We start from the raw sequence: 26,213 nt of genomic DNA, 5'->3' as shown, positions 1-26,213 counted from the left end.
TTGTATGTTTACAAATGAAGGTTCTTACGTCGCGATTCATCTTGGTTTGATATGAATGACGAAGAAGTTGTCATATTCCCAAACAGGGAAACTGGGATCACCTTATTTGAAAGTGTGATAACTTCTTCATCCTAACTCCTATGTGATTTATTCAACTTCCTGGTGATTCTACACTACTTTATGTATCAACTATTTATTCTATTTTATTGAATCGATCAAACCACTTATGTTATTCCTCTTTGACCTAAGCAACTTCAAAACAAAGTAATAAACTACTGTGACTAACTACTATCAAATGAATCAAAAAAAAAAAATTGAACTCATTAAAGAATAAAACATATGAACTCGGCGCGTAGCACCGGAATACCACTAATACTGTAAATAAAAGAGAATATGAGGATGATCGAGTAAAAAAATCATTTTTTAAAAAAAAAATAATGATATTATCGTGAATAATCCGAACTTCTGCGTTGAATACGAAAAATAAAAGTTTCAAAAAGTTATTGGTTAGCTTTGCATTTGACTAGTATTCAGTCATTTTTTCAAAAAACCCGTAGATTAAAGGTTTGATTTAAAAATAAATAAATATAAATATTATTCATCTAGGCACATTATGTAGACTAACACACATATTAGTCAAATACTATAGAATATTTAAATCACTAGATTATTATTATAACTACGTCAAATCATTATTTTTATAGCATATTTGAAAATAATCTTATACTAATAAATGATTATTAATTCTTATAATGTTTTTTTTACAAAATAGTAATGTTACATTATGGAGATAAGCCGTCTTTTTTTTAGTGAAAAATGGTAATCTTACATATGTTTAATGTAGTTTTTTCATTTTTTATGTTGTATGTTTACATATTATTTTAAAAAAATAAAAATGTAAAATGGTAATCTTACATATGTTTAATGTAGTATTTCCATTTTTTATGTTGTATGTTTACATATATTTATTATTTTTGAAATTATATATAATGTTTTTTTTATAAAACGGTAATGTTACATTATGGAGATAAGCCGTATTTTTCTTTAAGTGAAAAATGGTAATTTTACATATGTTCAATATAGTTTTTCCAATTTTTCTGCTGTATGTTTACATATTATTTATAATTTTCAAAAATTAGTAATATTAAAATGTAAAACTATATTTTATGCCAAGTGTCATCTTTCGGGAGAAGTTTTTTTTGCTGATGTGGACTCTCTATGGAGCCTCAAAAGGTCTTTTTTATTAGTATAGATAATATTTTATATTTTAAGATAGATGTTTAAATCTTAATGTTTTTTCCATTTTTAATGTAAAACGGCAATGTTTAATAGAAGAACTTGGACAAATTGTAAAATGGTAATCTTACATATGTTTAATGTAGTATTTCTATTTTTTATGTTGTATGTTTACATATATTTATTATTTTCGAAATTATATATAATGTTTTTTTTATATAAAACGGTAATGTTACATTATGGAATAGGCCGTCTTTTTTTAAAGTGAAAAATGGTAATTTTACATATGTTAAATGTAGTTTTTCCATTTTTTATGCTGTATGTTTATATATTATTTATAATTTTCGAAAATTAGTAATATTAAAATGTAATACTATAATTTATGTCACGTGTCATCTTTCGGGAGAAGTTTTTTTTACTGATGTGGACGCTCTATGGAGCCTCAAAAAGTCCTTTTTATTAGTATAGATATCTATATTTTATATTTTAAGATAGATGTTTAAATGTTAATGTTTTTTTCCATTTTTAGTGTAAAACGGAAATGTTTAATAGAAGAACTTGGACAAATAGTCAAATAGTTATATTTATGTTTTTTTTATATAAAATGGTAGTGTTACATTATGGAGATAAGCCATTTTTTTTAGTGAAAAATATTAATTTTACATATGTTTAATGTAGTTTTTCCATTTTTTTATGTTGTATGTTTACATATTATTGTTATTTTTAAATGTAAAATGGTAATCTTACATATGTTTAATGTAGTATTTCCATTTTTTATGTTGTATGTTTACATATTATTTATTATTTTCGAAATTATATATAATGTTTTTTTTTACAAAATAGTAATGTTACATTATGGAGATAAGCCGTCTCTTTTTTAGTGAAAAATGGTAATCTTACATATGTTTAATGTAGTTTTTCCATTTTTATGTTTTATGTTTACATATTATTTTTTAAAAATAAAAATGTAAAATGGTAATCTTACATATGTTTAATGTAGTATTTCCATTTTTTATGTTAAATGATTTAATATATTTATTATTTTCGAAATTATATATAATGTTTTTTGTTTTTTTATAAAACGGTAATGTTACATTATGGAGATAAACCGTCTTTTTTTTAAGTGAAAAATGGTAATTTTACATATGTTTAATGTAGTTTTTTCATTTTTTATGCTGTATGTTTACATATTATTTATAATTTTCGAAAATTAGTAATATTAAAATGTAAAACTATATTTTATGCCATGTGTTATCTTTGGGGAGAAGTTTTTTTTGCTGATGTGAACGCTCTATGGAGCCTCAAAAGGTTCATTTTATTAGTATATATTAAAATGTAAAACTATATTTTATGCCACGTGTCATCTTTCGGGAGAAGTTGTTTTGCTGATGTGGACGCTCTATGGAGCCTCAAAAGGTCTCTTTTATTAGTATTTCGAAAATTAGTAATATTAAAATGTAAAACTATATTTTATGCCATGTGTCATCTTTTGGGAGAAGCTTTTTTTTGCTGATGTGAACGCTCTATGGAGCCTCAAAAGGTTCATTTTATTAGTATATATTAAAATGTAAAACTATATTTTATGCCACGTGTCATCTTTCGGGAGAAGTTTTTTTTGCTGATGTGGACGCTCTATGGAGCTTCAAAATGTATCTTTTATTAGTATAGATTGTTGTAGTTCTGAGAGAAAAAATATAATAAAATTGATATATATATATATATATGATGGAATGCATTTTATTAATTAATATTTAATGTTTAAATTATAATTTTATCTATATATCGTGAAAAGCGAGTTTTTCAAACTTAAACTTATATTCTGAGTTGCAAAGTCAAATTTATGAAATCCATTAACCAATTAACATTTTTTAGAATTTCTTTAAACATGACACTAACGATATAAAGTTGTGTATATTTTAAGATAACACTGATTTTTTTTTTAGGAATTGAGCACATAGTTTTATGTTTATTGTATAAATTCGTATAATTGTACACTAATCTTATCAGCCTCAAATTGGTATGTTAGATAGAAAGCGGTACAGCTTTGGAAAAACTTTACCTGGTGTCACTTATATACTGTACATTTGAGATAGAAAGCGGTACAGTCAGGGCCGTCTAACAGCACGCGCAAGTGGAACGGTCGAACAAGGCCCCAAAATATAAAAATAAAAAGTTTAAGAATTTTTTTAAAATATATAGATAAATTATGGTAAGAAACTTTAAAATTTTAGATATAATGCTAAATTTAGAGCTTATAATAAAAAAAAAATCAGACAAAGTTATTAAATTTTAAAATTACTTGATAAAATGTACGATTAATATTTTTTTTGAATAGGGTCTAAAATTAATTTGAGACGGCCCTGGGTACAGTCATGTCAAATTATTAGTTTGAGCTAGGTTGATTGAGTTGATCTTAATAATGTGTGATCTTTCCACATCATTTGCATATATGGTACGAAATTGACTACCCAAGAAGTCCTTTTTTACTTTTATGTGATTGATGGAAAAGGGAGACCTACAGATTTTTTTTCGACTATGGCTAATTGGACGATAATCAAATAGTTCAAACAATCGTCTTATTGAACCAAAATGAATAAGCATGAATATGTTTTGTGCAAGTGTGTATTGATACTGTATCTTAGCATATATGCTTAACGAACGAATTATTAGTGCGTGCATAAATATGATTTATAGATGTTGACAAACAGAATTAGAATATACATATATGTACTTGTTTTGCCATGTCGGTTGGTGTCATCATGTATAAACTTACAACAAATGTATATATATACACTTGAAACCAAAAATATAGATACGCAGAACCGAAATTATTTTTTATATATGTGAATATTTGAAATCAACTGAATCTTCTGAATGAAGATGGGACTTTTCCTATAATGCAAGAACAGAATTCTTGAAAATGATATACGAAACTGAATCTTCTGAATGAAGATGGGACTTCTAAAGTTCTAATGATTGTAGAAGAAACTCAAGAGAACTTGATCTACAAGAGATGGTGATGACTCGTGATACGTATATCTAAGACATTGTGTGTAGCCTATGCAATAATCTATTTTTGTATCGCCTCTGGTCTAAAATTTGGGTGAGTTTTTTTTATATAAACATATATGAGAGTATATAAACAGAAATAACCTGGTGATATTACAAATTTTAGATGATTCATTAACCAAAACCAACCATGGTAACATTATAATATACGGAAAAATATCAGCGTTTTTGTTTTTTTTTTTTTTTTTTTTTAAATATCAGCGTTTTCGCGATGTGGTTTTTTACTAACTAATCATACTTAGCTATGTGGTATCATTATTCATTAACCAAAAATAACCATGTAATTTCAAGATTTTTTTGTTAGATTATCATTCCTTCAGCTTGTAGTGGTACGTGTCAGCCAAATGATTCAAATCTAACGTCGATACTTGGGAATTTAACGTCATTTAACAAGGGGCGTGAGTTTCGGTAGACAAGATTCACAAGAATGCTTTGTATCGAGACAAACGTTGAAATCTTGATGAGCCTATGCATTAAGTGTCATTGGTTAACTGGAGGTTTGCATATGCATAATAAACCAATAGGCATAATAAAAAGAACAAAAATGTAAACAAAGAAGAGTATATATGGACTCTATACAAAATGGCATGACTCAGTGGAGAGTGTTTTCAATCAGAGCAATATGATTGAAGAAGAAGAAGAAAACAAAGAAGCATGCACCAGAATACCAGATGTCTGAGATAATGATTACACCTTGTTGTTTATATATATAAGGGAATAGAACATGACATATGGGTTGGTTTCTTAATTAAGTGTTAATGTGAAAAAGGTTTAAGATAGATATAAATGAAATGAGAAAATCTAAAATAGTAAAGAAGCTATAAGTGAATAATTAGAAGAGGGAAAATGTGGAGCTTTGATGATGTTGATGCACGCCGTCAGGCGTCAGCTTTTCTTCACGCCTGCACCCACTCACTCACGCCTATACACATTCTCTCTCAGCTCTATTTTATAACATTTTCGCATATCTCTATATAAATTCTGTAACAATGTATATATGTATATATGTACAATTAAATACGTCTTTATAATAAAAATTGGTAGTTAACGAAAGAAAATTGAATTGATAGTTCATGCCATTGTTTCGTTGGTCTATCAAAATTTGTGTTGGGAACTTGGGATCGATGTAACAGATTCAAAGCATTACGGACTACATTAGTACTAGTAGTATGGAACAAGATGCGTCTTTTTGTTATATGAATTAATTTATTCATAAACTTCAAACTGCAAACGTCTGATCGAATACAAAGCCGGCAATTGCACAACCACAATTCCATAGACAAAAACTGGCGGTCCAAGAGCACTTCCAACGGGGGTTCTTTCCGTTGGGGTTCTTAATATATGTGTTATGTATATATATATATATATATATATGTATATATTATATAGGTATAAGTAATTGTGGAGTCCAAAATTTTTGTGGAACCCCATAGGTAAAGGTTTTTAAAAGAGGCTTTTAAGAATCCTTAAGAACCCTTATTATTATTTACACATATATAATATATACATACATATATATATACATAATACATATATTAAGAACCCCAATGGAAAAAACTCCTATTAGAGCTATGGTCTAAGAACTCCAGAAGAAGAAGTCGGCGGATTAATTTTTACAAGCCTGGAACCAAGCACATGAGAGACAAATTTAAACAGATAAAGCAAAACCAAACAAACCCCTAACTAATCAACAAACAAGATGCGCATATACATCAAATAGAAATCTAATAGTAATAAAATAGTGATTTCGTGCATTGCATATGGAACTTAATTAGTCGCGAATCGTCTAATACTTTGAAGAGAGAAAGACCAAAATAGCACTAAATCAAGTTTTTGTTCCCAGACTAACATTCAAGGCCAAAAGTCACAAAAATAGCACTCAAGGGATGGGGTTTAAGGTTTAGAGTTTAGGGTTTAGGATTTAGAGTTTAGGTTTTAGGGTTTTGAGTTGAGAAGTGAGGTTTTGGGGATAAGATTTAAAATTTTGAAAAATAAAAAAATTTAAATTTTTCAAAAGATAAAATGCTATTTTGATCATTTTAGTTTCTGAGTGCTATTTTTGTGATATAAACTTAGAAAGTTGTTATTTTGGAGATTTGCACTACTTTGAAACCTTTTTGGCGCTTGATTGGTTGGATGTGGTAGGAGATAAGTAAGGACACGTTCTAACTTTTTGCGTCTGCTGATTTAGGATGTATGAGGAATCCTTTTATTTGTATTTTACACTACTTAGGATGGTACTTGAACAACTTTAGTTTCATGTATTTGGCCTATATTTTAACAAGCATCGTAATAGACACGGCCTTTTGGGAAATTTACGCTAACTGTATAACATGTGTGTCGTTTTCAATATCTAGGTGTCTAAAAATCACATATTCATAAACATATTCGTGTGATGAACGATCCACGTAAATACAACATTGCATGAGAGAGAGATTAAAAATGTAGAAGAAGAAATAAAAGGGAAGGTTACTCGGGTGGATCGATATGAAAAGGAAAGAAAAGCGAAACCCACTAACCATCACATGATATCGACCTTTTTATCCTTTTCTTCTTTATTTTTGTAACTTTTATTTTTTATTCTCATTTTCTTTTGTCATGGCTTTTTCTCTAGTGAAACCTCCAAAATATCTAACTAATCCATTTAATATTCCCATGTAAATAACGTAAGCTATACTTTATATATCATGAAAAGATTGGGGAAGTGTTTAAATCGTAGAACCAATAAAAATAAAACTAAAAAAAAACTAGTAGAATCATTACGTCAAGAGTTATTTAACGATCATCAGTTAGGGTTAAAGTAAAAACAAAAAACGTTCTTGATTAGCCAAGAATAGAAAAAGCATATTGTTGTTACAAAAATCGGTGTTCTCTCTCTCTAATTATTTTCTGCTAAACACGATTAGATTCAAATAATCTATTAAGTCCAAAAGATAAACATGAGACAACAATTTGATGCAAGAAAATCCTCTTTTCATGCTCCATTCTTTCTTTAAATTACTAATTATAAAACTCACATAAACCACCAAACCCATTCCCTACAACTCAGCTTCATCGAAGATTCACTCACTCCCACTTAAAAATAAAATAATATATATATACAACAACGCACGATGCTGGTGCAATATACATCCCAAAGTATTAAGTCTTAAGATATTGTGGGTCTCCCATCTCTCTTTCTCTGTACTCTTCATTTTGTTATTCCATATTAAAGACGAAGAAAAATGGACACTCTCTTTACATTAGTTAGTCTCCAACAACAACAATCCGATAGTATCATTACAAATAAATCGTCGCAAAGCAGAACCTCTACCACCACTACTGGCTCTCCACAAATAGCTGATCACTACAACTTCCCACAAAGCGACGTCGTCGAAGAATGCTTAAACTTTTTCATGGATGAAGAAGACCTTTCCTCTTCTAATTCATCTCAACACAACCATCACCACAACAACAATCCTAGTAACTACTACTCTCCCTTCACTACTCCCACCCAATACCATCCCGCCACATCACCAACTCCTTCCTCCACCGCCGCCGCCGTAGCAGCCTCCGCTTCCTTGGCCTCACCTTACTCATCCGGCCACCACCCTGACCCTTCCGATTTCTCCATCTCTCAAACTCCTCCTTCCTTCGACTTCGCAGCCAATGCCAAGTGGGCCGACTCCATCCTCCTCGAAGCAGCACGTGCCTTCTCCGACAAAGACACCACACGTGCCCAACAAATCCTCTGGACACTCAACGAGATCTCTTCACCATACGGAGACACCGAGCAGAAACTCTCTTTTTACTTCCTCCAAGCTCTCGTCAACCGCATGACCGGTTCAGGCGAACGATGTTACCGCACAATGGTAACCGCCGCAGCAACGGAGAAGACATGCTCCTTCGAACAAACGCGCAAGACCATGCTCAAGTTCCAAGAAGTAAGCCCGTGGGCCACGTTTGGACATGTGGCGGCAAACGGAGCGATCTTGGAAGCAGTAGACGGAGAGGCAAAGATCCACATCGTTGACATAAGCTCGACGTTTTGCACTCAGTGGCCAACTCTTCTAGAAGCCTTAGCCACAAGATCAGACGACACGCCACACCTAAGACTAACCACAATAGTTGTCGCTAATAAATACGTCAACGACCAAACGGCATCGCATCGTGTGATGAAAGAGATAGGACACCGAATGGAGAGGTTTGCTAGGCTAATGGGAGTTCCTTTTACATTCAATATTATTCATCACGCCGGAGATTTATCTGAGTTTGATCCCAACAAGCTCGATATTAAATCAGAGGAGGTCTTGGCCGTCAACTGTGTAGGTGCCATGCATGGGATTGCGCCTCGAGGAAACCCTAGAGACGCTCTGATATCTAAATTCCGAAGGTTAAGGCCGAGGATAATGACCATCGTCGAAGAAGAAGCTGATCTTGTCGGAGAAGAAGGCTTTGATGATGAGTTCTTGAGATTGTTTGGAGAAAGCCTACGTTGGTTTAGGGTTTGCTTTGGGTCGTTGGAAGAGAGTTTTCCGAGGACGAGCACTGAGTGGTTGACGCTAGAGCGTGCGGCGGGACGTGCGATCGTTGACGTGGTGGCTTGTGAGCCGTCGGATTCGACGGAGAGGAGAGAGACGGCGAGGAAGTGGTCGATGAGGATGAGGAATGGAGGGTTTGATGCGGTGGGGTATAGTGATGAGGTGGCTGATGACGTAAAAGCTTTGTTGAGGAGGTATAAGGAAGGAGTTTGGTCGATGGTACAGTGCTCTGATTCTGCCGGAATATTTCTTTGTTGGAGAGATCAGCCGGTGGTTTGGGCTAGTGCGTGGCGGCCAACGTAAATGACTGATTCTTTTTTTATATATATTCGCACGTGTGGTGATGGTTGATGATGGATTTTGAGATTAATAGTTACTGTATGGTGATAATGCGTTCATAATTTGAACTTTTGCTTTTGGAATAGACTGATTAAATTGTGATCATTGAAGAGGAGGGTGTCAAGGGTTTATAAATTCGTGGTTATTAGTGTTTGTTTCTTCTCTTTTTGAGTTTAAAATTTGTGATTGGTTTGGTTTATGGAAAAGAATAGAGGGTTATGAATTATATTATTTTTTCATACACGACACCGGAACTCTAAAGTATATGTTCTATCTATATATGTGAGCATTTGATATCAACTAGGTACTATTACATTGAATGATCGACTAAACCGATCGAGCTCATAATGAAGTATATTTATCTCTTCAAATTCAACAAGAGTACATTATTACGAATTGAGGTATATCAGTATTCATGTTTCTAATTAATACATAATATATTTGCTGATTAAGAGATTATTCCTCCACGTTGGTTCTTCTATATATATAGAATCTTAGGACAGGCTGGACAGCTACTTTTGCTGAGGAATCTCCTCATGAATTTCGTGAATGGAGCTCTAGTGGTCTGTATACTTCTGTAAATGTATTTAACATATTATGAACATTCATAAACATAGACAAACTTAGAAAATTTTAATTTTAATAACATCACTTTATGATACTAGTGGAAACCGGCTAATATGTTTACATGCAATACAAGTTTATAAGACTAGTTGCAGCCGGCTAATATATTTACATGCAGTACATTTTTATGTTTAGGAAACACCAAAGCGTATCTCGATGGTTATATAACAGTTCTAGTGGTTCACATTTCTGATGCGTGGTGTGTGAAGAAAAGAAAAATATCAACGTCTTATACACGACAATTTTACTCACAAAATTATAGTTTATTCATTTGTCGTTCTTGTGAAGTGTATAGCATTTAATTATATTGGCTTTTTAATAATGCATCACTCAACTTTTGCTTTGTAGAAGTGATAAAGGGAACAGTCTTTTATTTGATTCATTTATAAATATTATATCTTCAATGGATTACACATGCATATAACTAAGACTGTGCATGGCACCCCTTGGCCCTTACCATCACACTACAAGAAAACAGCGGTATTCTAACGGACATTCCGACGGAAAATGAAATCCTCGAAATATCCCGAGGAATTTCCGAGGAAATTCCGAGGAAACACAAAATTCCGACGGAATTCCGAGGAATATACCGACGGAATTCCGAGGAAATACAAATCCGTTGGAATATTCTTATGGAATACCGAGGAAAAACGTATTCCTCGGAAAAAAACCGATGAATTCCGAGGATATATTATAGCCGTTAGAGAGCCGTTGGGGGATTTTAAAAATTCCGAAGAAATTCCGACGAACTAGCCGTTTCCGTCGGAATTCCGTCGGAATTTCCTCGGTCTGTCGGCAGGATTTCAACTATAAATACAAGCACCCCTCTTCCTCTTCATTCACTCCATATCTTCATCCTCCCTCTTACTCTCTTTACACACGAATTTGATTCATAAAAAAATGTCTTCTTCAAATTATTTTCGTTCTTGGATCGATCGACCTCATTTGGATCCGAACACGAGATTGCTTACGGAAGAATACCAACGAGGTATAACCGAATTCATGGGGTTAGTTCACCGACAACCGGAAGCAAAAACAGGTATGTTAAGATGTCCTTGCTCTAATTGTAAAAATAGAAAGGTTATTAAAGAGTGAGATGTTTGGACTCATCTATATTTGAGTGGGTTTACACGAAGTTACAAAATTTGGTATCATCATGGGGAAACTGATTATGAACATGGTAGTACTAGCGAACCTCAGCCATCGGTTAGATTAGAAGAACCAATTAGAACGGATGTAGATTATGGTGTAGGTACTGAGCAGATGGTAAATGATCATTTTAGAGGGGAAGATTTACCCAATGCACAAGCTAGGAGATTTTATGATATGTTGGATGCTGGAAAGCAACCATTGTACGAAGGTTGCAGAGATGGTCATTCAGCTTTATCATCTGCTACAAGATTGATGGGCATTAAAATAGATTATAATTTGGCTGAAGACTGTGTGGATGCGATTGCTGATTTTGTAAAAGGTATTCTACCCGAGGATAATGTAGCTCCTGGTTCATACTACAAGGTTCAGAAACTCGTAGCTGGTCTTGGTTTATCGTATCAGGTAATAGATGTATGCAGCGACAACTGCATAATTTATTGGAGGGCGGATGAACAGCGGGTTACATGCAAATTTTGTGGAAAGCCTCGTTATAAAGATACGAGTGGAAGAGTTCCAGTGCCATATAAAAGGATGTGGTATTTGCCTTTGACGGAAAGGTTTCAGAGGTTGTATCTGTCTGAACGCACAACGCAACCAATGAGATGGCATGCGGAGCACTCAACAGATGGTGAGATCAGACATCCTTCAGATGCAAAAGCGTGGAAGCATTTCCAATCAAAGTATCCAGACTTTGCGTATGAGAGAAGAAATGTCTACCTTGGATTATGTACCGATGGTTTCAGTCCTTTTTGGCAAGAGTGGAAAACAGTATTCTCTATGGCCCGTCATTCTTACACCATACAACCTACCCCCAAACTTTTGCTTGCGATGAGAGTTTTTGTTTCTCTCGATTCTCGTTCCCGGACCAGAGCATCCTAAGAGATCACTTGATGTGTTTCTTCAGCCACTAATATATGAGTTACTACAACTATGGGCTCAAGGTGCTGAAACATACGATGTTTCGTGTAAAGAAAACTTTCAAATGCGGGCAGTACTAATGTGGACAATAAGTGATTTTCCAGCATATGGTATGTTGTCTGGATGGACAACACATGGAAGGCTATCATGTCCATATTGTCAAGATAACACTGATGCTTTCCAACTAAAACACGGAAGGAAAACGTGTTGGTTTGACTGTCACAGGAGATTCCTACCACCTGATCATCCATATCGTAGGAGTAGGAATTTGTTTACGAAGAACAAGAGGGTGTTTGACAGTCCACCTCCGAAAATTTGTGGGAAAGATTTGAAGATACAACTAAGAGATTTTGGTGCAGAAAGGACGCCAGACGTCGGTGGACATGAGCGTTTTGCGGTAGATGCTGTTGGAGAACTACATAACTGGCACAAAAAAAGTATTTTCTGGGATCTGCCATACTGGGAGGATCATCTGCTAAGGCATAATTTAGATGTCATGCATATTGAGAAGAACTTTTTTGACAATCTCATGAACACGATCCTTAATGTTCAAGGTAAAACAAAGGATAATTTGAAGTCAAGACTGGATTTAGTCGATATATGTGCTCGTTCAGAACTTCATGTTGATGAGAATGGTAGGGTTCCTTTTCCCATATACCGACTTGATGCAGAGGGAAAAGATACGTTCTTTGATTGGATTTCAAACGATGTGGAATTTACAGACGGTTACGCATCAAATTTGCGTAACTGTATCGACAGAAATGAAGGAAAGTTTACTGGCTTGAAAAGCCACAATTGCCATGTAATGATACAGCGCCTCCTTCCGTTCGCCTTCAAGGAACTATTACCACGAAATGTTCATGAAGCAATTGCAGGGATAAGTGGTTTCTTCCGCGATTTATGCACGAGATCAGTGACTCTTGAAGGTATTAAAAATTTGAAGACTAACATAGCCGTGATTCAGTGCAACCTTGAGAAAGATATTTCCTCCCTCATTTTTTGATGTTATGGAGCATCTTGTTATTCACCTGGCAAGAGAATTGGAACTTGGTGGTCATGTGCAGTATAGATGGATGTATCTGTATGAGCGGTATATGTTCCATTTGAAGAAGATGGTGAAAAATTTAAGTAGGGTGGAAAGTTCTATAGTCGCACAGATGATCAATCAAGAAACTTCAAACTTTGCCGAGTACTACTTTCCAACAGAAGTTCAGACCAAAAACAGAAGACCTGCTCGGCATGATGATAGAGACGAACGGGCAACATATCATGTTACGGTTCCAGACATTTTCACAGACATTGGACGACTTAGCGGAAAACCAAAGGACCGTCGACTTACTGAGCAGGAGCGCAGTCATTTGCAAACATATTTGCTTACCAACTGCGAAGACGTTCTTCAATATGAGAGGTAAATAAATTAGCTTACAAATTTTTATTTTAACAAGTTGAAATTTAAATCTTAACTAATTACATTATTGTCATCATATACAAGATTTTCATGGCAGAAAAGCGGTTCGAGTATAGATACGCCACAGAGGACGAACTAGAAGAAATGAAGCAGAGAGAATTTACTGGATGAATGTTTACTTATGTGAGTGCTTTAAACAAATTAAAATATATTTTATCACATATTTATACTAATTCCCATTTATTGATATAATATATATATATATGTGCTATTAATAGGTGTCTGCTGGTTTGGCCAGAGGTGAAACATTTGACGATTGGATACGTGAGATGGTCGTTGGACCAAAATTTGTTGTGAAGTCATATCCTAGATTTTGTACTCGAGGATATGCATTCACAACTCAGAAGAGGAGACGTTCGAGTACGACTTATGATGCTGGCGTTTGTTCGGCATCAGGAGATGATGTATACTACGGACACATACATGAGATTTTGGAAATCAAGTATTTGGGCATGGTTGGATTGCGCTGTATTGTTTTCTATTGTGATTGGCACGACAACATTCCAGATCGAGGTGTGAGAACAGATGCTTTTGGTGTTACATCAGTAAATTCGAGGCGAAAGCTGCAATATTATCCTTTCATTCTTGCTTCTCAGGCCGATCAGGTAATTAAATGTTAATTATTCAGAATGATTCATCATCATGTGTATTAATTTATAATTTTACTAATAATTTTCTAAATGTTACAGGTTTGTTATATCAAGTACCCCCGGGTAAGGAACAGAGATGATCCATGGGTTACTGTTACAAGACTCAACCCGAAAGGCCGAGTTCAGGGAAGTTCTGAGCTGGAAGACCCACTACAACCAAGCACATCCGGCAACTTAAGTGCAGCAGAAGATTTAGCTGGAGTTGGCCTTGTAGTCGATCTAACCGACTTCGGAGAGGAAGCCGTCGTTCACGTAGAGGATGAACAAGTGATTGGAGAGATTCACCAAGATCCAGATTCAGATTCATCTGGTGATGACGACTCGGAAACAGACTACCATTGATTTTTTTTTTTTTTTTTAAAGAAATACCGAGGAATTTGTTTTCCTCGGAATTCCCAAGGAATATTCCGAGGAAATTCCGAGGAAATAGGGGTTTTAAACCGAAAACAACGTTTTGCGGTTTGAATAACACTTATATAACCCTTATTAAGTGTCTTAGACTGATTATGAAGTCAAAAAATTGTTCCTTACCCTATAATAAACATTTTTCCGATTGTATGAACGAAATCCCCACAACATAAGAGAAACACTTATACACTTTAATGAACGGTAAAGGGAATACTTTCAATTCGTTTTGAAATTTGTTATTTCAAGGTTTATGCTCATCTATACAAAGAATCCTCAATGGTATGCATTACAATTGTATAAGAAATGAAATACGGCAAAAAAAATTGATGTTTTGAAACCCCAACACTATATCCTCGGTATTTCCTCGGAATATTCCGACGGAATTCCGAGGAAGATAAGGGTTTCCACGGAATTCCCTCGGAATATTCCGAGGAAATAGGGGTTTTAAACCGAAAACAACGTTTTGCGGTTTGAATAACACTTATATAACTCTTATTAAGTGTCTTAGACTGATTATGAAGTCAAAAATTTGTTCCTTACCCTATAATAAACACTTTTCCGATTGTATGAACGAAATCCCCACAACATAAGAGAAACACTTATACACTTTAATGAACGGTAAAGGGAATACTTTCAATTCGTTTTGAAATTTGTTATTTCATGGTTTATGCTCATCTATACAAAGAATCCTCAATTGTATGCATTACAATTGTATAAGAAATGAAATACGGCAAAAAAAATTGATGTTTTGAAACCCCAAACACTAGTTCCTCGGTATTTCCTCGGAATATTCCGACAGAATTCCGAGGAAGATAAGGGTTTCCTCGGAATTCCCTCGGAATATTCCGAGGAAATTCCGAGGAAATAGGGGTTTTAAACCAAAAACAACGTTTTGCGGTTTGAATAACACTTATATAACCTTTATTAAGTGTCTTAGACTGATTATGAAGTCAACAATTTGTTTCTTACCCTATAATAAACACTTTTCCGATTGTATGAACGAAACCCCCACAACATAAGAGAAACACTTATACACTTTAATGAACGGTAAAGGGAATACTTTCAATTCGTTTTGAAATTTGTTATTTCATGGTTTATGCTCATCTATACAAAGAATCCTCAATGGTATGCATTACAATTGTATAAGAAATGAAATACAGCAAAAAAAAATTGATGTTTTGAAACCCCAAACACTAGTTCCTCGGAATTCACTCGGAATATTCCGAGGAAATAGGGGTTTTAAACCGAAAACAACGTTTTGCGGTTTGAATAACACTTATATAACCCTTATTAAGTGTCTTAGACAGATTATGAAGTCAAAAATTTGTTTCTTACCCTATAATAAACACTTTTCCGATTGTATGAACGAAATCCCCACAACATAAGAGAAACACTTATACACTTTAATGAACGGTAAAGGGAATACTTTCAATTCGTTTTTAAATTTGTTATTTCATGGTTTATGCTCATCTATACAAAGAATCCTCAATGGTATGCATTACAATTGTATAAGAAATGAAATACGACAAAAAAATTGATGTTTTGAAACCCCAAACACTAGTTCCTCGGTATTTCCTCGGAATATTCCGATGGAATTCCGAGGAAGAAAAGGGTTTCCTCGGAATTCCCTCGGAATATTCCGAGGAAATAGGGGTTTTAAACCGAAAACAACGTTTTGCGGTTTGAATAACACTTATATAACCCTTATTAAGTGTCTTAGACTGATTATGAAGTCAAAAATTTGTTTCTTACCCTATAATAAACACTTTTCCGATTGTATGAACGAAATCCCCACAACATAAGAGAACCACTTATACACTTTAATGAACGGTAAAGGGAATACTTTCAATTCGTTTTGAAATTTGTTATTTCATGGTTTATGCTCATCTATACAAAGAATCCTCAATGGTATGCATTACAATTGTATAAGAAATGAAATACGGCAAAAAAATTGATGTTTTGAAACCCCAAACACTAGTTCCTCGGTATTGTCTCGGAATATTCCGACGAAATTCCGAGGAAGATAAGGGTTTCCTCGAAATTCCCTAGGAATATTCCGAGGAAATTCCGAGGAAATAGGGGTTTTAAATCGAAAACAACGTTTTGCGGTTTGAATAACACTTATATAACCCTTATTAAGTGTTTTAGACTGATTATGAAGTCAAAAATTTGTTTCTTACCTTATAATAAACACTTTTCCGATTGTATGAACGAAATCCCCACAACATAAGAGAAACAGTTATACACTTTAATGAACGGTAAAGGGAATACTTTCAATTCATTTTGAAATTTGTTATTTCATGGTTTATGCTCATCTATACAAAGAATCCTCAATGGTATGCATTACAATTGTATAAGAAATGAAATACGGCTAAAAAATTGATGTTTTGAAACCCCAAACACTAGTTCCTCGGTATTTCCTCGAAATATTCCGACGGAATTCCGAGGAAGATAAGGGTTTCCTCGGAATTCCCTCGGATTATTCCGAGGAAATTCCGAGGAAATAGGAGTTTTAAACCGAAAACAACGTTTTGCGGTTTGAATAACACTTATATAACCCTTATTAAGTGTCTTAGACTGATTATGAAGTCAAAAATTTGTTCCTTACCCTATAATACACACTTTTCCGATTGTATGAACGAAATCTCCACAACATAAGAGAAACACTTATACACTTTAATGAACGGTAAAGGGAATACTTTCAATTCGTTTTGAAATTTGTTATTTCATGGTTTATGCTCATCTATACAAAGAATCCTCAATGGTATGCATTACAATTGTATAAGAAATGAAATACGGCAAAAAAAATTGATGTTTTGAAACCCCAAACACTAGTTCCTCGGTATTTTCTCGGAATATTCCGACGGAATTCCGAGGAAGATAAGGGTTTCCTCGGAATTCCCTCGGAATATTCCGAGGAAATAGGGGTTTTAAACCGAAAACAACGTTTTGCGGTTTGAATAACACTTATATAACCCTTATTAAGTGTCTTAGACTGATTATGAAGTCAAAAATTTGTTTCTTACCCTATAATAAACACTTTTCCGATTGTATGAACGAAATCCCCACAACATAAGAGAAACACTTATACACTTTAATGAACGGTAAAGGGAATACTTTCAATTCGTTTTTAAATTTGTTATTTCATGGTTTATGCTCATCTATACAAAGAATCCTCAATGGTATGCGTTACAATTGTATAAGAAATGAAATACGGCAAAAAAATTGATGTTTTGAAACCCCAAGCACTAGTTCCTCGGTATTTCCTCGGAATATTCCGACGGAATTCCGAGGAAGATAAGGGTTTCCTCGGAATTCCCTCGGAATATTCCGAGGAAATAGGGGTTTTAAACCGAAAACAACGTTTTGCGGTTTGAATAACACTTATATAACCCTTATTAAGTGTCTTAGACTGATTATGAAGTCAAAAATTTGTTTCTTACCCTATAATAAACACTTTTCCGATTGTATGAACGAAATCCCCACAACATAAGAGAACCACTTATACACTTTAATGAACGGTAAAGGGAATACTTTCAATTCATTTTGAAATTTGTTATTTCATGGTTTATGCTCATCTATACAAAGAATCCTCAATGGTATGCATTACAATTGTATAAGAAATGAAATACGGCAAAAAAATTGATGTTTTGAAACCCCAAACACTAGTTCCTTGGTATTGTCTCGGAATATTCCGACGGAATTCCGAGGAAGATAAGGGTTTCCTCGAAATTCCCTAGGAATATTCCGAGGAAATTCCGAGGAAATAGGGGTTTTAAATCGAAAACAACGTTTTGCGGTTTGAATAACACTTATATAACCCTTATTAAGTGTTTTAGACTGATTATGAAGTCAAAAATTTGTTTCTTACCCTATAATAAACACTTTTCCGATTGTATGAACGAAATCCCCACAACATAAGAGAAACAGTTATACGCTTTAATGAACGGTAAAGGGAATACTTTCAATTCATTTTGAAATTTGTTATTTCATGGTTTATGCTCATCTATACAAAGAATCCTCAATGGTATGCATTACAATTGTATAAGAAATGAAATACGGCAAAAAAATTGATGTTTTGAAACCCCAAACACTAGTTCCTTGGTATTTCCTCGAAATATTCCGACGGAATTCCGAGGAAGATAAGGGTTTCCTCGGAATTCCCTCGGATTATTCCGAGGAAATTCTGAGGAAATAGGAGTTTTAAACCGAAAACAACGTTTTGCGGTTTGAATAACACTTATATAACCCTTATTAAGTGTCTTAGACTGATTATGAAGTCAAAAAATTTGTTCCTTACCCTATAATACACACTTTTCCGATTGTATGAACGAAATCCCCACAACATAAGAGAAACACTTATACACTTTAATGAACGGTAAAGGGAATACTTTCAATTCGTTTTGAAATTTGTTATTTCATGGTTTATGCTCATATATACAAAGAATCCTCAATGGTATGCATTACAATTGTATAAGAAATGAAATACGACAAAAAAAATTGATGTTTTGAAACCCCAAACACTAGTTCCTCGGTATTTTCTCGGAATATTCCGACGGATATTTTACTATCCGTCGGAATTTCCTCGGAATATTTTCATTTAACCGGGCAAATATTTCGCGAAAATTGAAATTAGAATTCCGACGGACGCTAGGTTTTATAACCACGAGCCGCTTCTTTTTCCCCATTTCTCTCTTCTTCCTCTGCGCGACTCCTCTGGCGATTTCCCACTGAAATCCGGCGATATCTCCGGCGATCTCCCTCTTCTCTTACACAAATCATGTAAGGACCCTATCCCACTCTCTTAGGTTCTATTTGTTAGGTTTTTGTGTAGTTTTGATAGGTTTTTGTTAGAGTGATTGGTTAGGATTGTGATTTGGTTGTATAATAGGTTTAGAATTGTGATTTGGTTGAATAATTTGTTTTGTTGAATTGATTTAGAATTTTTTTATAACTTTTTTATTTTTTTTGTATTTATAAAATCGATTTTTGTATACAAAATCGATTTTTTGTATTTTACAAAACAATTTTTGTATATAAATTCGATTTTTTGGATTTTATAAAATGTTTTTTGTATATAAATTCGATTTTTTGGATTTTACAGAACATTTTTAATATCTACAAAACTTTTTTTGTGATTAAAAACTATTATTTGAGATTTAAAAATATATATATATATTATTAAAACTATTTTTTGTAATTATTAAACTATTTTTTATTTATTAAAACAATTTTTTGTTTTTTAGAACTATTTTTATATATTTATTAAACATTTTAATATCTATAAAACTTTTTTTGTGATTAAAAAGTATTATTTGGGATATATATATATATATATATATATTATTAAAACTATTTTTTGTAATTATTAAACTTTTTTTTATTTATTAAAACTATTTTTTGTTTATTAGAACTATTTTTATATATTTATTAAACATTTTTAATATCTATAAAACTTTTTTGTGATTAAAAACTATTATTTGGGATTTTTTTTTTTTTTAAAAAAAATATATATATATATATTATATAAATTTCTATATTTATTAAACATTTTTATTATTATTAAAACTATTTTTTGTAATTATTAAACTATATTTTATTCATTAAAACTATTTTAATAAACTATTTTTATATATTTATTAAACATTTTTAATATCTATAAATCTTTTTTTGTGATTAAAAACTATTATTTGGGATTTTTTTTTTAAAAAAGTTAATTTATATATTTCTATATTTATTAAATATATTTTTTTAAATTTACAGGTCTCATGATGATCAGACCCGGCCTCGACAGCGTCTTGGTCGTGGTGGTACGGGGAGCCAGTCTCGGGATTCCAACCATTTTCAGGATTCCCCTTCGCCCCATAGCTCCTACCATACATCTCCCTCTGCTGCACCCGCTCCTGCTCCTCTCGCTCCCGCTGCTGCATCCGCTCCTGCTCCTCCGGGAGTGATGAGTGTTGCGGAGTTGGTTCAACAGCCCGGTCGTGACCATCTTCCCTATCTCACTCCGTATCCACATGGACGGGGTCAAACAAGGTAATTAAACATATTTTTTTTTCTTTAAATTTGGATTCATTATTAACCGTTTGTTCTTTTTATTAGGTTCAACCGATCCGGGAACGGGATCAGCGCATGGATCAACCGTATGATGTACTCGGCCCTCGATAGGGGACATCCGACTTTCACTCACTTCCCTACCGATAAGCAGCATCTGTGGTTTCGTCAGTTTGCGGTAAGTATTCTAATTTTTTAATTATATTTTTAATCTTTAATATAAATTTTCTACTAATTGTGTTTTTTTTCCAGCAAGAGTTCAACTGGAATTCCGATGAGACGCTCTTTATTTATCACCACTTTGTCCATAAAGTTATGGACAACTATGGGAAGCAGATCCACGAGTGGAAGAAGAAGTGGGAAATCAATAAGGTTCGATTTAATTTATTAAACAATTTTTTAATTTATTAAACTATTTTTTAATTTATTAAACTATTTTCTTTTTTTTTTATTATTAAAAGGTCCCAAAGTCGATGAACGACGGTCTGGAAGGAGTTGTGTGCGCATTGGGATAAGGAAGAGACGAAAGAAACTTCTTCCACCAACTCCACCAACCGCAGGAGCGACCGTAAAGGGAAGGGCATCTACAAACATAACTTGGGTGCTCAATCTATTGCCACTCTGGGAGATCGCATGGTAAGTTCAACCGCTTTTTCAATAATTATTTGAGTTTCAGAATTTTAATTTATTGTGCATTTCTTCTAATTTCTAATGTTTCTTTAATTTATGTTTTTTTTCAAGGCGGAAGAAAATGATGGCGAGCCGGTTGATGATCTCGCCTTAATGAGGAGGGCGTATACCAACAAGAAGACCGGCCAGATTGATGACGGTCTTGTGAGAGACGTGGTCGACCTGGTCCAAACTCAGGTGGTAGACGAAGTGTCTCAGCTTCAAACCGAGGATGACGCTTCGACGGCTTCGACCAACTTGTCCCGGTTTCGAATCAACAAAATCGTTGAATCGGTAAGTTCTTTTTTTTAAAGTTCAATTTATTTATTTCTTGATTTTTATTTTATCATCAATTTATATTATTTAAATTTGGCTATTTACATTTCAGTCGGTTTCAAAGAAGAAGGGACGTTTGGTCGGTTTGGGTCGTCGCTCCCGGTCGGCTGCTCCTTCTTCTGCACCACCGCCATATGTTGATCCAGAAGTTCTTACGGCTCAGCTGAAGGACAAGGATGATCGGATATCAGCGTTGGAGACCCAGATGGCAGCTCAACATGCGGGCTATGAGACACAGAAGAGGCTGAACGAGCAGATGATGGAGATGATGAAGAGAATGTACCCGAACGAGGTTTTCCCGAACATTCAAGACCCGTATTTTTTTTTTTTTTACCAAAAACTCGGAATGTTTTATTTTTATTTGTAGAACTTTGAATTATCTAATATGTTTTCAGTTTTAATTTTAATTTTATATTTTCGAATTTAAATTTCACAAATTTTAATTTTTTTAAAAAAATTAATTTAAAAAAAAAAAAAAATTTCGAAATTCCGAGGAAAAGCACCCTCGGAAATTTCCGACGACCTTTTCCTCGGAATAAGTCGTCAGAATTTAAAAAAAAATCCGATTGAATGTTCCTCAGAATTTTCCGAGGGACTACGTTCCTCGGAAATTTTCGAGGGCCACGTTCCTCGGAAATTCCCGATGCAAATTCCGAGGAAGATTTCGTCGGAACTTCCGAGGATTGGACCATCGGAAATTTTCTCGGAATATACCGAGGAATTCCTCCCTCGGTATATTCCGAGGAACTTTTCGACAATCTAGTGGTCCTCGGAGTTTCCTCAGAAATTCAGTTCCTCGGAATTCCGTCGGAAATTTCCGAGGGATTTCCGAGGAAAAAATGAATTTCCGAGGAGTTATTTCCGACGACTTTTTTCGTCGGTATGTCGTCGGAATAGCCTTATTCCGACGACATACCGACGATTTTTTCCCTCGGTATACCGCTGTTTTTTTGTAGTGTCATGTTGTTTTTTGAAAAACTTACCATCATGTTGTTATTTAGAAAACAGCTCATAAAGAATAAATAATTGAAATAAATAGTTAATCCCTTGATACCAATCCTTTACATAATAGCTTTTGAATTTGAGAACAAAATAAAAATATGAAAAAGTAGTGTGGGTACTGCTTTTGAGATATGTGGCTTGTTTTACTACAACTCTCCCCTGCATCTTTTGATGAGGCTTTTGCCTCCCCCATGTTAGTTAGTATTGGTACGATTTTTTTAGCTTCGCTTTCTAAGCTAATCTTTTTAAATCTAGCTTCTTTTGGTCTGTTTTCGTGTTTATAAAGTCATGCAAAAAGCAGACTAATACAATAAAATCTACTTTTTTGGGTCCCTTTGTACCATTACACACATGCCATAAATGATACATCTAACTAGAAAACGCTTAAAATCACTGGCGTTGTGAAAGTAACGGAAAGTCTATCTTTATTCATAACATAAAAGTTCCTTATATAGGAGATTACATCGTCATAGATAAATGGAAAGAGTACAAATCTTAATCCAACTAGGAAAAAGGAAAACATAAAGACATAAGGAAAAGGAAAAGTTGACCGACTCTCTCTTTCTTGGGCCGCTGATGGTATAATCTCTTGGTTATGAGCTATCCACAATCTGGTTCATAACACTCCCCCTTGGATGCCATAACCATTTAGAGCTTGTAATGTGCTTTAATGTTGCCTAATTAAAACCTTACCAGGAAAACCCAATTGGGACAAAACTATGGTGAAGAAAAGAGAGTACAACACACATTATTCCCCCTGATTTGGACATTACTGAAGGTCCCTTGGACCTCTCCAATTTTCTGCAATCCGTGGGTGATGAAGATCTTGGGCAGAATATGCTTTGTCCTCGAACATGATAGTTGGTTCTTCTTTACCATCGGCCATGCCACAATCTGATCGAACATATTGAGTCATCGACCTCAAATACACACACGAAATCTTGGATGATGTTGCTGTGATATGCGTGTACCACCATGTGTAAAACATAACCTGTCTGAAAAACAAATCAACAAAACCAAATAACCCCTCTTTGGGCTGGTTAGTATAAAATAAACCAAAATCAAAGGCTTCTTCATCGTCCTTCTTATAGACCAAACAGATCAGTATCTAAAACTAGACTTCTGCATCGTCCATCTCAGGACTAAATGGACTTCTTTTTCGTCCACCTTTGGACTGGATAGACCAGTGTCCAAAAGAAGTGATCTCACGCCCATGTACTAGATAATGGGTGAGACTGGTCCATATTAAATCTCTTGAGTACCCTTTTCTGTATATACTATTTGATGCACAAGGATTTCATTGTTAATGTACTCAAGCTGTAATCCCAAACAAAATTTTATTTTCCAAGATATTTCATCTCAAACTCTTTCTTGAGATATTCAACTGTTTGGGAAATTGTATCCAGAGGTTCCTAGGATATTCAGATCATATACTTTGATGATTATCAATATTGTTCTCGAGAACTTGATGTTCTTTTAGCTCAATACCCTCTAGTACTTTCATTATGCAGTGGACCATATAAATATGCAGTCACTACATCAATTTGCTGCAAGTCTAATTTTCTCTCTTATATAGCCAGACTTATGAGAAATCTAAAAGTAGTTGCATCCACCACATGGGAGTATGTCTCCTCATAATCTATTACTGGTCTTTGTGAGAATCCTTGTGCAACATCAGCTTTATATCTCACAATTTATATTCCTCACAAGACCCATTTATATCCACTAGTTTTAACATCATATGGCGTCTTAATCATATGGCCAAATACGCCTTTATTCTTTAAACTATTTAACCCCACTTTTCCATTCAATCCAATCTGTTCTACGAGTGTGCACTCTTATATTGACGTGGGTTCTTGATCCTCGCTTATATTCATAAATTCAAGTGCTACCTTGTATGCAAATAAATCATCTTATGTCGACATTCCTTATTGGTTCCATTATGTTCCATACATGATATAATCGATTGAGATTCATTATTATCAAGACCTTTAATACTTTGCAGCTTGGCGTCCCAAGCTACATTGTTTCGTACCTGTACCTTAGAGCCGGCCGGCCTTATCTCCATGTCTGGGATGGTTTCCTTAGTAACCTCGGATTTGGATTTTGATTATCATTCTCTGCACCTTTCTTTTGTTTTCGATGATTCTTATCTTTTGGAACCTATTGGTCTACCACGTTTCATACGTTGTCTAGACTCTGTAGCAACTTGACTGTGTCTCTTCTTGGACATCAAATTCGTTGGTGCTTTACAAGCTGGTTTATATATGACTTAGTCATTCTTTTTCGGGTCTGCAAATGTGTCTGGCATTTGATTAGCTAGCTTTGTAAATGTATAATCTTTGGACGTCTATTTCACATTCTTTAGTCCGAGGATCTTGCAAAGACATTGATGGTTGATTCCATTCTATTTCTTTTACCAGCTTTATTATTTTTCTCCTCCTGGTCTTAAAATTATCCGTGTACCTGGCCTCAAATATAATCACCCATATTTGGCTCAAATTACTTTATTATTGTGGGAGAATCATATCCAACATATATCTTCATCCTTCTTTTGAGGTCCCATCTAAGTTCTCTGTGGTGGAGCAATTAGTACATAGACAGCACATCCAAATATCTTATGATGGGGTATGTCTGGCTCTTGACCCGTTAATAATTGTGATAGGGGATATCTATGCTCACTTGTTCTTTACTTGTCCTCAAGTGACTTTGCAAGAACTCATAAGGGAAAGAGGTTTGAAGGTGGGAACTCATAGCCAAAAGTAACACTTCCTAGTACTCAACTTAACATCCTAAGGAAACATAGCAAATAGCATGAGCAACTCCCTTATTATACTCTAGCTTCTCTAAGCCTATCAATACTCCTTATGCCTCTACACAAGTTGAAATACTCATCAACCAACAAGTTCTTTAAACCAGCTCTCACATTGATTCACACACACACACACATGGTGAGTTTTCACAAATGGGCACATGATCTCAATCATTTGGCTAGGTAAGTATGGTCTAGTATGAATAAAGAGAGAAGGGTTCAAATGTCATCATTTCAAGGTGGTTATTACTCAAAAACAAGGATCTTGATCATTATGCAAAATTTATCTAAGATTAGAAGCAACTCATGCATACATAGATTCATTCTCATCATACTACCCCCTTTTGTTGTAAGTAATCTCAAGTTCTACCCCCTTTTTATCATCATCTCAAAATCAAAGTAAACCCCTCACATCACTCACCCAATGAACAACTCTCTTTTTCTTTTGACTCAACTACTAGGGATTTTAATTCACTCTTTACAAACTCTAACTCTTTTCATTCCCTTCCCCAACTTCTCTTTTTTTTTTTTTTATCAGGGGGAAGGTTCTTTGTTGCATAATCAAGAGCTTCATATTTTCTTTTTATCCCTAGAGTTTTCATTTCTATTTATACTCTTTTGCTTATCTCTCTCATCTTTCTCACTCCCCAAAACCCAAGATATCAACATTTAGAACACACAAACCCCTCTCACCATCCCCAAATGCTAGCTCATTTTGCTAGCAAGAGATGAGAACAAATCTATGTCGCCTCCAATACTCTCAAAATTTTGCACATGACAAGCTATCAAAAGAGACCTCACTCATGCAATTAAATGTTTGGTCTCAAAGAATGGCTAGGGTTGTAGGGTATGGAGTGCCATTTGGGTTAACAAAGATTGGTATATAAAGGAATAAGATAACCCAAATGTGTATAAGATCCATGATCAAGTATGCAAATGCCCATATGTAAGAG

General features: G+C 34.3%; 1 protein-coding gene across 1 annotated transcript; it reads left to right on the top strand.

Moving 5' to 3' along the window:
- Positions 1-6,431: 6,431 nt before the first annotated feature.
- On the top strand, positions 6,432-9,395 carry LOC111204710 (protein SHORT-ROOT-like). Its single transcript, XM_022700010.2, has one exon. It carries the CDS (start codon positions 7,530-7,532, stop codon positions 9,126-9,128), a length of 1,599 nt encoding a protein of 532 aa, XP_022555731.1. The 5' UTR covers positions 6,432-7,529; the 3' UTR covers positions 9,129-9,395.
- The last annotated feature ends 16,818 nt before the right edge of the window (positions 9,396-26,213 follow it).

The sequence above is a fragment of the Brassica napus genome, chromosome C3, assembly GCF_020379485.1.
Source record: "Brassica napus cultivar Da-Ae chromosome C3, Da-Ae, whole genome shotgun sequence".
Taxonomy (NCBI): Eukaryota; Viridiplantae; Streptophyta; class Magnoliopsida; order Brassicales; family Brassicaceae; genus Brassica; species Brassica napus.
This window is presented reverse-complemented; position numbering and strand designations above follow the sequence as displayed.